The sequence below is a fragment of the Pongo pygmaeus genome, chromosome 22 (genome assembly GCF_028885625.2).
Source record: "Pongo pygmaeus isolate AG05252 chromosome 22, NHGRI_mPonPyg2-v2.0_pri, whole genome shotgun sequence".
Lineage (NCBI taxonomy): Eukaryota > Metazoa > Chordata > Mammalia > Primates > Hominidae > Pongo > Pongo pygmaeus.
The window spans coordinates 43,400,464-43,412,919 of NC_072395.2; the positions used below are offsets into that span (position 1 = coordinate 43,400,464).

Consider the following 12,456-nt stretch of genomic DNA (forward strand, 5'->3'; position numbering starts at 1 on the left):
TGGTATAACAGTAAAATAAAGTGTATTCATATGTTTGTAAAGTTGTATCCTGTAAAAATGTTACCTGAATTATGTATTTAAAGTGAGATAAACTGTTATATCTCTGAAGAAATATTGGGAAATATTACAGATCTCATACTCGAAAGACTTGCCCCTTAGGCACGTCTATCTCCCCAAAGCCATGCAGACATGCTTTTTCAACTGAAACTGTAGATGAATATGAAGGAATTAACAAGCCAAAACCAATTTGAATCAGATGAGATTTGCATAGTTTCTGTTATTTTACAGAATCTCATCATGAAATTTTAGTATGTGCTCTCAGGAAAAAAGGATTTTAAAACCAGGTAAAAAAAAAATCTATCATTCAAATCACATTCTTTGATTGTGAAAATCTTGACACAACACTAGAGGAATCCTAGCTATGAAGGCTTCACTATGCCTAATGAAATAAGAGATTTATGAGACTGTTGCCTTGGCGGTGTTAGCGGTCAACCCAAAATAATTCATAATAAGAGCAACATTGCCTGTGATTTGCCACACCTACTACTGAGGAGGTATAAAAGACCTGTGAAGATGGAGATGTTCAAATTCAAGAACATCCTCTTCTACACCTGAACCATCCATTTCTGACACCATGATTTACTACAGCAACTATTATGGTGGCTATGGGTATGGTGGGCTTGGCTGTGGCTACAGCTGTGGTTATCGTGGCTATGGATGTGGTTATCGTGGCTATGGAGGCTATGGAAATGGCTACTGCTGCCCATCTTGCTATGGAAGATATTGGTCATATGGTTTCTACTGAACAATTCTAGAGCTCACCAGATTTGTCTGCTTGTGAAACTTTGATTCTCATGCTGCTCTTGTTCATCTGGTCCTGTGTCTTCAAAATAGCAGAAACCTAAACTAGGCTATCATCAAAGAACTACAGATGCTATCTTTCTCTGCTTCTGTTGTGCAAGATGATAAAGAATATGTTTTAAAATGCAATTAAATTTTCCTTTTGATTCTTAAATCCTTTAAATAAATTTAGTCTGTTTGCAAATATAGTGTGTTTTCATGTTTATTATTTTCATTGTCAACTTTGCATGTGGATGATGGTAAGATGGAAACCTGTGCATAATTACTATCCCAAGGGGTTGACACTGCATCTTATTTCATTTTCCTATTTTTTGTCCTTCTATATATTTCTCACACTATTTAAAACTGAGCTTCCGTAGGGACACAGTTGATTGCTTTCTCTTCAAATAATTTCTACTTGTAGCTTGACAAGCTACACACCTAAGTCTGGTGGCTGCATGTTGCTGACTGTCCTTGTTTCTCCAGAGCACATAGAAACGCACACACATTTTAAGTTGTGGCTTCCATGAGTTTTCCAAGTTGTCTGCCTTCTGGTAGCTTCATCACTATGAAGCCTCTCAGTTGCCTGATGTTGTTGATACAGATCCTATATCCAGCGTGAAATGGTATACAGGAAGTGCTGTGCCATGTCTGGGAACCTGGATGTCTTTATAGGAAATCTCTTTATGATAGGCGATTTTGATAATGAAGTTCATTCCATATTTCACTGCATTCATGCAACAGCTCCTAAAGTATTCTAGGCATGCTGCTATATTAGGAGAGAGCATCTTTTCATGAATATTCAAGATTGTTTCTGATATAATATTACTAAATTTTATCTAGTTGTATATTTTATAAAACTGGTATTTGTGTACTATTAGAATATTCTAATTGGGTTTTACATTTTTTCCAAACGAAAGAGTTTTAGTGAGTTTTGACCACATTGTATGAAAATCAAACTTCTCAGTTAATCTGTAAAAATAAACTATTGACATTAAGGAAACTATATTTATTAGGGAAATTTAAAAAAGAAGTTATACAACTAGATAATGGGATTGAAAGTTTGTATCATGATTTAGTGAATACAGCAAACAATATATCTTTTCCAGTAATTAGAATAAAATGAATCTAGAAACAGAACTCCAAATCTATGGGTTGCCAGTTCTTAAACAAAATTTTCTAAAATATCAAAACATACCTAAAATAATATATTTACTATTATACATATTGTATATGTGTTATTGCTAATGATTATTAGTAATTAACTCATGTATAAAATTTATAAATAAATGGTTGAATTGAAATTGGGAATGGAGATTCAAAATATTTACAGTATGATTTTCTCATCTCACAAGTTTGAAGATCACTGCTCTCGACCAAAGTTTCTCAAGGTGTGGTCTAGGGACACGTGTGGGAACCGAAGACTCTTTTGAGGTCTCAATAAGGGCAAAATTACTTTCGTAATACATTTTTCATTTTTACTGCCATACATTCATGAATGAACAGTGGAATTTTCCAGATATATGCATGTTATCACAACAGACTAAATGCAAAATCAGGTATGAGAAACTGTCTTCCATTAAGCCAGACATTGAAGAGATTGACAAAACGTGTAAAACATTCCACTATTCCTAAGAAGTTTTTGCTCTAAAAAATTATGTTTCTAAAAATATGAAATTATGACTGTTATTTTGAAATTGATTAACTCATATTTTAAAATCATCCATTTTAATTTTAAAAAGATGAATATCAGTAAACATAACACACAAAAAATGACTTTTCAAGATCCTCAGTAAGTTCTTTCATGATCGAAGAGTTTGAAAATCATTACTCCAAACAAACTATTCCTATCCACCATTGTTTCTTGGTGGTAGGTTACTTGAGTCAGAAGCATGCCTGAAATATTTTGGTTTAAATCCTCAAATATGGGAGTTATTTAATTAGGAAATAACACTATGCTCTTTGACTCTGTGTGTTGGTTTTAAAAATTATGGTTCAAATAATAGATACATATTCTAACAAGAATTTTAAAAGAAAAGTGATGAAGTCTTCAATATCTCAAATAAAGAACTCAAGTGACTAACCCCACTTAAAATTCACTTTCTGGGGGCAATTAATCTGTATAGAATAAATGAGGTTCTTTTCAAAGAGAATAATATAGCCCATGGCTTTTCTTTTCTTATATTTGCTGCCATCGTTCTCAGGGATATATTCAATTTTTAAGTGGAAACACTGTCTAAAGTTTGGTTCCTAGCAGAATTTTCTCATTCCTTTTTCTATATTATTGTATTGGTTAGGAGTAGAATTTATTGCAAGTGCTAGAAATAGTATACATTTTAGGAATGTGTTTCTCTCTCACATAATCAAAGTCTGGATTTACGTCATCTCTAGCTGGTTTCTAGTCCTCAGTGATCCAGACTCATTCTAAATCATTGCTTCATCATTCATAAGATGTGACCTTCATCTTCATAGTCAAAGATGGCGGTGTTTGTGTCCTGGGGAAGAGGACCAAGTAATAGGCAAAGAAGATGGTAGACTCCATGCAACTTAAATCTTAAGGAAGGATCCAGAAAGCCATCATATTATACCTCAAATTTTATGCATTGTTCAGAACTTTATCACATGACTAGAGTGGGTTTCAAAGAATCTTGGGAAATTTAGAGGATTTTTTTCCTAAGTTGATCATGCCTAGCATAAAAAAAGAACTATTATATTCAAAGAAGGGGAGAATAGTGATAACAAAGCAACTATTCATCTTTATTACCACTAGAGTCCATCAAGTTTGGCAAACAATATTGGTAACAAACATAGTACTATAATGAACATCTCAGGTCAGTTATATCGAAACATCATAATAAAATTCTTTTTAATATATAAGCACCTTTTAAAATGTACATATATATTTATGTATGTCCACTTGTTTGTTACTGCAGATTAGTGTGTGATCTTGTTTAGGCAATAAGAGATCCACTATATGTTTTTTTTTTTAAATAACAACATCTATAGGTTTTAAGTTTGTCAGAAAAAGCACCAAATTATTAAATTTAAATATTTAAGCTACAAGTTGGAGCAGGAAGTCCTCTAGGTCAAGCTTAGCACTTAGATGTGTGTTTACTTAGATGTGTGTACTAAGTACTTATCTTAGTCCTTAGATGTGTGTCCTTACTTGTTTACAACAAATACTCCTTATTCCCCCAGGTGACTGCTGTATGGATCCACTACCCTATTTCACATATTTATTTTCCACTGTCTCAAAAACGCTTTCCTGGAGAAGTCCAAAGAGAACATCAAAACATATGTGAAAATATGGGAACCCAAGAGGTGAGATGTGGGCCATCTCACACCAATACTTCGATTTCTAAATAAATGTTTACAGTGATCTGATATAGAAGCAAAGTCATGCTAACAAATAAATAAGACTCTCAAGATAAAAAATAAATACATATGTGACTTTATATTAGCATTTTATTGTAAATGCTGTCAGTTCACTGTTAATAATCAATATAAAATATTATTTGGGATGAAAAGTTGTTTACCTGAAGGAAAGAAATTGTGTAATTTACAAGATATTTTACTTTAGATAACTTTCCACTTGTATCACTTCCTCACTCAAATAAATATACTTCCAGTTTCTGTTTGCATATTTGACTCACCAGTAGAAATCATTACAAGTAAAGAAAAAAATTTGGATCAAAGGGCTTGCATATTGTTAACATTTTAAGGAAACTGAGTCTAGACTTTAATAACAAAAAAGAGTGAGAAGATCACCAAGACACAGGAAGCATCTTCTAATTAAGGGCGTGTAACATTATTATTGAGTTTCAGACAAAACAGTTACATTTTTATAAGGATATCTGTACTTACTGAAATAAATTTTGTCAAGTTTTATTATGCAGCTTTCTCTGAAATATGAAACCGAACTGCCTCATACACTATTGAAGGTGTATAAAATTTCATTTGCAGATGGTGACATTCAAACTGAGAAAAATAATTCCCTGACCCACAACTGAAACATCCACTGCTGAACACCATGTCCTACTACAGCCATCTTTCTGGTGGCCTGGGCTGCGGCTGTGGCTGTGACGATGGGAAGGACTGTGGCTGTGACGATGGGAAGGACTGTGGCTGTGGCTGAGTATGGCAGGTGCAGACATGGCTGCCACTCATCTTACTCTGCCAGGTAATGACACCATGGATTCCACTGAGGAACACCTAGAGCAGTTCAGTCTATTGCACTCCTCCACCTTGATTTCCTGATTCTGTTTCTATAATTTTTCACGTGAGTAATTATATTTGCTATATAAACTTTGATAGCTCACCCCGGTGAACTTGAAGAACACAAAGTTCAGGCCTGTCATGCTTCTGAATTCATGAAAAGAGCCAACAATGTGTCAACAATTATAGATAAGTTTTGTCTTTAATATTGTGCTACCAATACATTTCTTTTATATTTTCAATCAGTATCTTTCATACGAAAAAAATTTAAGTTCTATTTTTATGGAATTTTCTCAAATTCAGGATGGTTCTACTTTATTCACATTAATTTGTATAGAACTGTAAGAAACTGCTTTTGGGCACTGCCTTTCATGCTATTCTGAGATGACACTGTTTCAACAGAGATAAGCATATAATCATCAGTCCATTATAATAACATGGGTATAAAAGCTACTTTCAAATGTACCTACAGGCAGCATTATTACCCATACATAAGCAAGTGAAATGTCATTTCACACAATAATCGTCCCATTTCCTGTTAACCTAATGCTAGGTTGTCTCATTCAGATCTGTGCCTTCAGGCGGATAGAAATTGTCCCTTCTGCTTTCCACACTTCTTGCTGCTCCTCTCAGGTCTATAGCAAAAGAGGACAACACATATCTCAGGTCTGGCTTTCACTTGCATTGGGATATATTAACCTTGTTCATCCAATTTCTAATTTAAAGAAAACAAAACTGCTTTTTTGAATTATTCTAGCTTTTTTTTTTTTTTTTTTGAGACAGAGTTTCACTCTTGTTGCCCAGGCTGGAGTGCAGTTGTGCAATCTCGGCTCACTGTAATCTCCATCTCCTGGGGTCAAGTGATCCTTCTGCCTCAGCCTCCCAAGTAGCTGGAATTACAGGCAAATGCCACCAGGCCCTGCTAATTTTTTGTATTTTTAGTAAAGACTGGGTTTCACCATGTTGGCCAGGCTAGGATTGAACTCCTGACCTCAGGTGATCCACCTACCTTGGCCTCCCAAAGTGCTGGGATTACAGGCATGAGCCACCGCACCTGGCCTTAATTATTCTAGTTTTCTTCTCCAAGCCAACCTAATAAGGAATAGGAATCTCCAATTCATAAAACATCAGTGAGGAGCAATGCTTCTCAACATCCTATGTATGATTCACACAATATTCTTAAATATCAATACACGTGATGCAAGCACTCCAGAGAGTTCAAAGAAAAGTATTCACTATTTTTAAAACTTTTAATGGCATGATGTGGGAAATGTATTTTTCCCCCATTTTAAGAAGCCCTATTTTACTACATCAACAACTGATTTAAAATATCCTCCTCCAGTGTTTTATCTGATACAGTGGATTTTTCTCAAAGTCTCTTGCCTAACTGACACATTCTCAAGTGATGAATAATAAAAAAACACATTATTCCACACACTATCATTGATAAAGAATCACAGCCCTGCAGCTAGAATAGTTGCCGCCTAATAAATATTTTGAATAAATAAATGAATGACAATGAATCATGTTGAAAATTTCATGTATTTCTAGAATTTCTTATTTTTTATAGCAGAATGTGGAAGTAGGAATGACCTATCACAAGAGTCTTGATATACAAGTAAAGTTATTTTGCCCAGAGAGTATTGGCTGTCTGTTTGTATGCTCTGTGTGGAGTACTCAGGATAGAGCATAGCTTTTGCGTAAGAGGAAATATGGACATTTCCAGTGTCTCACTCATCTATATTATGACTGTGAATAGACTGAGAAACAAATTATATGCATCACTGTTTGATCATTCTGTTAAACAGATCAAAACCATTTCTTCAAAATGGAATACAATAACTGCTTAATACATGATGAATATATGCATTACTTCAGCCATATTTAACTATGCTATCCTTCAAGCAATTACATGTGAATATCATTGTGTAGCTATGTTTCAGTCAACTAGACACATCACTGTGTCTTCTCTATTCATTTTTTTCAAATCCACCTCTTTTGCTTCTTACATCTTCTATCCAGCCTGTCAGTGAGAAGTACTTCAAATGCTGTTCATCTTAAAGCCTAATCTGATTCATAGCTTCTTCTTGGAGAGAATCTAAGCTCTTTCACTAGAGAGAGGTGTTCTGTGGGCTGGGAGCAGTGGCTGATGCCTGTAATCCCAGCACTTTGGGAGGCCGAGTCAGGCAGATCATCTGAAGTCAGGAGTTGGAGACCAGCCTGGCCAACCAACATGGTGCAACCCCATCTCTACTAAAAATACAAAACTTAGCCAGGCATGGTGGTCCATACCTGTAATCCCAGGTACTCTGGGAGGCTAAGGCAGGAGAATCGCTTGAACCTGGAAGGTGGAGGTTGCAGTGAGCCGAGATCATGCCACTGCGCTCCAACCTAGGCAACAGAGTGAGACTGTGTCTGAAAAAAAAAGAAAAAAAGAGAGAGGTCTTCGCTCTCTGCATTAGGAACCTGCTTCATCCAGTTGCCTTCTGAACAGAATTTGAAACTCACATGGGTAATTATGTGTTCCTTGTGTCCATTTTCAGCTGCTTTATGCAAATACCTCACTCCATGGTGTGTACAACACTGTGCCAGGTTCTCAATACCAGGGGAGGACTCCCACTACCTGGAGGATAGCAAAGCTCATCACAATGCCAGCACTAGGAATAAAAGTCCAAACACGTCTGCCCACTGCATCTTTGTATCAGAGTTGCCAAGGGAACCACAACAGCATCAAGCACAGGATGGAGCAATGCTTTTATTCACATCAGAAGAGACAAGGTGAGATCAGCTCCAACAGTGTGTGCCCATCCCTCATAGCTAGCAGGTCTCCAGGTTGCCACACAAGACAATGAGACTATGCACACCCCTCTGGAGCCACAGTAAAAGGACCCCTCCCCATCACCCATGGAGTCTGAGATACTGAAAGCTAGGAGCACGTCTTGCCTGATAGCCATTGACTTACAATCTTAGGCACACACTGAGCTTGAAACAGGGAATGTATCCCCACACAAGATAATAAACCTGGCACTGATTATGTAGGCTTTTGTTTGTTTGTGTTTGTTTTTGTTTTTGTTTGCAATGGAGTCTCTTTCTGTCGCCCAGGCTGGAGCACAGTGGCGTGATCTCAGCTCACTGCAAACTCCACCTCCCAGGTTCAAGGAATTCTCCTGCCTCAGCCTCCTGAGTAGCTGGAATTACAGGCAACTGCCATCATGCCCAGCTGATTTTTTTTTTTTTTGTATTTTTGTAGAGATGGGGTTTCACCATGTTGGCCAGGTTGGTCTTGACCTTCTGACCTCAGGTGATCAGCCCGCCTCGGCCTCCCAAAGTGCTGGGATTACAGGCATGAGCCACCATGTTCAGCCCTATAGTCTTTTTGTCTTTTGGCAAGGAAGCGTTCCAGGAACAAGACCCATTTTTACAGGGTTAAGTGGGAATCAAAAGACTGCATGCAAGTGAACAGCTTTCCCAACACAACAGATCACCAGGACAACTGTAGACACTAGGAACTGTGTTAGGCCATTCTTGCATTGCTGTAAAGAAATATCTAAGACTGCATTACTTGTAAGAATAGGGGTTTCATCATCTCATGGTTCTGCAGGCTGCACAGGAAGCACAGTGGCGTCTGTTCCTGGGGGGTGCCTCAGGAAGCTTCTAATCATGGCAAAAGGGGAAGAGGGAGCAGTCACATCATGTGTCAAAAGCAAGAGCAAATGCAGAGCAGGGAGGTGCCAGATACTTTCAAATGACCAGCTCTCATGAGCACTCGCTATCATACTATCACAAAGACAGCACCAAGCCATAAGGAATCTGCCTCCATGATCCAAACACCTCTCACCAGGCCCCACCTCCAGCAATGGATATTACAATTCAATATGAAATTTGGGTGGGACCACATACCCAAACTATATCATTCCATCCCCGGCCTCCCCCAAATCTCATATCCTTCTCACATTGCAAAATATAATTCAGTCTTCCCAACAGACCCTCTAAGTCTTAACTCATTCCAGTATTCACTCAAACTCCAAAGTCTCATCTGAGGCAAGGCAAATCCCTTGCACCTATGAGCCTGTAAAATAAAAAAAAAAAAAGTTATCTGCTTCCAAGATACAATGGGGGTATAGGCATTGAGTAAACATTCCCATTTCGAAAGGGAGAAATTGGTCAAAAGAAATGGGCTACAGACCGCATGCAAGTTTGAAACCCAACAGTGTAGTCATTAAATCTTAAAAATCCAAAATAATCTCCTTTGACTCCATATCCTGCATCCAGGGCACAATGGTCCAAGGGGTGGGCTACCAAGGCCTTGGACAACTCCACCCCTGTGGCTTTGCATGGTGCAGTCCTGGTAGCTGCTTTAATAGGTTGTCGCAGAGTTCTTGTATCTTTTCTAGGCACAGAGTACCATCTACAGGTGAGTCTACCGTTCTCCAGTCTGGAGGGAGATGGCCTTTTCACAGCTCTACTAAGCAGTGCCCCAGTGGGGACTCTGTGTGAAGCCTCCAACCCCATATTTCCCCTCCACACTGCCCTACTAGAGTTTCTCTGTGGGGGCTCCATGCTGTAGCAGGATTCTGCCTGGACACCCAGGCTTTTCCATACATCTTTTGAAATCTAGGCAGAAGTTGCCAAGAATCCACCACTTTTGCACTCTGTGAACTAGCAGGCTTAACACCATTGGAAGCCACCAAGGCTTATGGTTTGCACCATCCAGAGCAGCAGCCTGAGCTATACCTGAGCCCCTTTGAGCCAAGGCTGGAGTTGGAAAAGCAGGTATTTGGAGAGCATTGTCCTAAGGCTGCACAGGGGCAGCAGGGCCCTGGGTCTGGTCCAGGAAACTATTCTTTCCTGCTAGGCTTCTGGGCCTGTGATGGGAGGGGCTGCCGTGAAGTTCTCTGACATATTCTTGAGGCCTTTTCCTCATTGTCTTGGCTATTAGCACTTGGCTCCTTTGTAGTTATGCAAATATCTCTAGCAAGTGGTAGCGCCACAGCCTGCTTTAATTCCTCACCAGAAAAACATTTTTCCTTCTTTGGCACATAACCAGGCAGCAACTTTTCCAAACTTTTGTGCTCTGCTTCCTGTTTAAATATAAATTCCAACTTCAAGTCATTTATTTGCTCCTGCATCTGAGTTTAGGCTGTTAGGAGCAGCCAAGACAACAGCTTGTATGCCTTGTTGCTTAGAAATTTCTTGCCAGATACCCTAGGTCACTACTCTCAAGTGAAGACTTCCACAGATCCCTAGGTCATGAACAGAATGCAGCCAAGTTCTTTGGTAAGGCATAACATGTGTGACCTTTGCTCCAGTTACCAATAATTTCCTCATTTCCATCTGAGACCTCATCAGCCTGGCCTTCACTGTCCATATCACTATCAGAATTTTGGTCACAGCCATTTAATGATTCTCTAAGAAGTTCCAAACCTTGCCTTATCTTCCTGTCTTCTTCTGAGCTCTCCAAATTCTTCCAATCCCTACCTCTTATCCAGTTTCAAGGATGCGTCCACATTTTCAGATATCTTTATAGCAATGCCCCACTCCTCAGTACCAATTTTCTGTGTTAGGGCATTTTTGCATTGTTATAAATAAATACCTGAGGCTGAGCAATTTACAAGAAAAGAGGTTTAATTGGCCTATGGTTCTGCAGGCTATACAGGGTATAGGAAGCATAGCAGCATCAACTTCTGGAGAGGCCTAAGGAAGCTTCCAGTGATGGTGGAAGGCAAAGAGGGAGCAGGCACATCATGTGACAAGAATGGATGCAAGTGAGAGAGAGAATGAGGGGAAGGTGCTGCACACTTTTAAATGACCATACCCTGCAAGAACTCCCTATCATGAAGACAGCACCAAGTCATGAGGCATCAGCCTTCATGATCCAAATACTTCCCATGAGTCCCCAGATCAAGCATTGGGTATTATAATTCAACATGAGATTTTGACAGGGACAAATATCCAAATTACATCAGGAACCAAGTGGGAGAATGGATGGAGGATTCTTCAGACCTTTATTTGTACTGTTGAAAGAGGAACCCCAAGTTGGTGCAAATAAATTTGACATACTGTGACAGAGAAAAGCAAAAAATTCTGCCAGAGACTATCCATTCTCTGTGGAAAGATAACTCTGTTAACGTAACACCTAGTTAGAAAAACAAATATATATCAATGTTTTTTTTTCTTTTCTTTCTTTTTTTCTTTTCTTTTTTTTTTTTTTTTTTTTTTTGAGACAGAGTCCAGCTCTGTCGCCCAGGCTGGAGTGCAGTGGCGCAATCTCAGCTCAGTGCAACCTCTGCCTCCTGGGTTCAAGCGATTCTCCTGCCTCAGCCTCCCGAGTAGCTGGGATTACAGGCACGTGCCACCAAGTCCAGCTAATTTCGTTGTATTTTTAGTAGAGACGGGGTTTCACTGTGTTGGCCAGGCTGGTCTCGAAATCCTGACCTCATGATCCATCCACCTCGGCCTCCCAAAGTGCTGGGATTACAGGCATGAGCCACCACGCCTGACCCAATGTTTCATTCTATAATGAAGTTTCAAAATTTCCCAGACATAATTTTAAAAGTAACATAATTACAGATGGTAGTACAGGTGCCTTTACTATGGCATTTAAATATATGCTGTGTCAGTATAACCATATAGTTTTGTATACCATTAATAGGCAGAAGAGAAACTGTAACAACAACAAAAAATGTAAAAAACCATACACATTTTGACAGAATTCTTACTTTGGTTAAAACGTTTGCCCAACCACCTAAATACTCACATGATCAGCCAGCATTATTTTGAAATTCCATATAACCCGGCAAAATAATTTTCACTAACTAGCATAATTTGATTCAGATTTGCAAACGTGGCAATTGCTTATAATTAAAATCACATGGTTTGGTTGTGAGACTCTTAACCTGAAAAAAAAAAATCTAGCTCAGGAGAACTTTTTGCCTAAAGAAACAAGAGACTAAAGAAGTTTCCTAATGTAAACTAGAGCAAACTATGAGTCCAGCACTTTTTGTGGTTTGCCTCACTCACCGCTGTAAGTGATAAAAGGCCCTGGGCAAATAGTGACATTCATACTGAGCATCTGGGTTCCTTGATCTTTGACTGAACCTCCCACTTCTAACATCATATGCTACTACAGTAACTACCATGGTGCCCTGGGCTGTGGCTGTGGCTGCTATCTCCCATCTTGCTGTGGCAGATATTAGGCTACGGGGCCATGGATTTTTTTTTTTTTTTTTTTTTTTTTTTTTTTTTCCGGAGACGGAGTCTTACTCTGTAGCCCAGGCTGGAGTGCAGTGGCACAATCTCAGCTCGCTGCAACCTCCACCTCCCAGGTCCCAGTTCAAGCAATTCTCCTGCCTTAGCCTCCCGAGTAGCTGGGCCATGCCCAGCTAATTTTTTGTATTTTTA

The 12,456-nt window shown here is 38.9% G+C and overlaps 2 protein-coding genes across 2 annotated transcripts; both read left to right on the forward strand.

The window, feature by feature from the left end:
* Positions 1 to 604: 604 nt before the first annotated feature.
* Positions 605 to 879, forward strand: LOC129022666 (keratin-associated protein 20-1). Its single transcript, XM_054468945.1, has one exon. It carries the CDS (start codon positions 635 to 637, stop codon positions 803 to 805), a length of 171 nt encoding a protein of 56 aa, XP_054324920.1. The 5' UTR covers positions 605 to 634; the 3' UTR covers positions 806 to 879.
* A 3,950-nt stretch (positions 880 to 4,829) lies between these two features.
* On the forward strand, positions 4,830 to 5,024 carry LOC129022670 (putative keratin-associated protein 20-4). The gene is given in 2 exon segments (XM_054468949.2): positions 4,830 to 4,915; positions 4,917 to 5,024. Coding segments are annotated over 2 exon segments (153 nt in total). The 5' UTR covers positions 4,830 to 4,870.
* Positions 5,025 to 12,456: the final 7,432 nt, after the last annotated feature.

Coding starts and splice junctions, on each gene's coding strand:
- LOC129022666 (XM_054468945.1), top strand. CDS start 635: ATGATTTACTACAGCAACTATTATGGTGGCTATGGGTATGGTGGGCTT.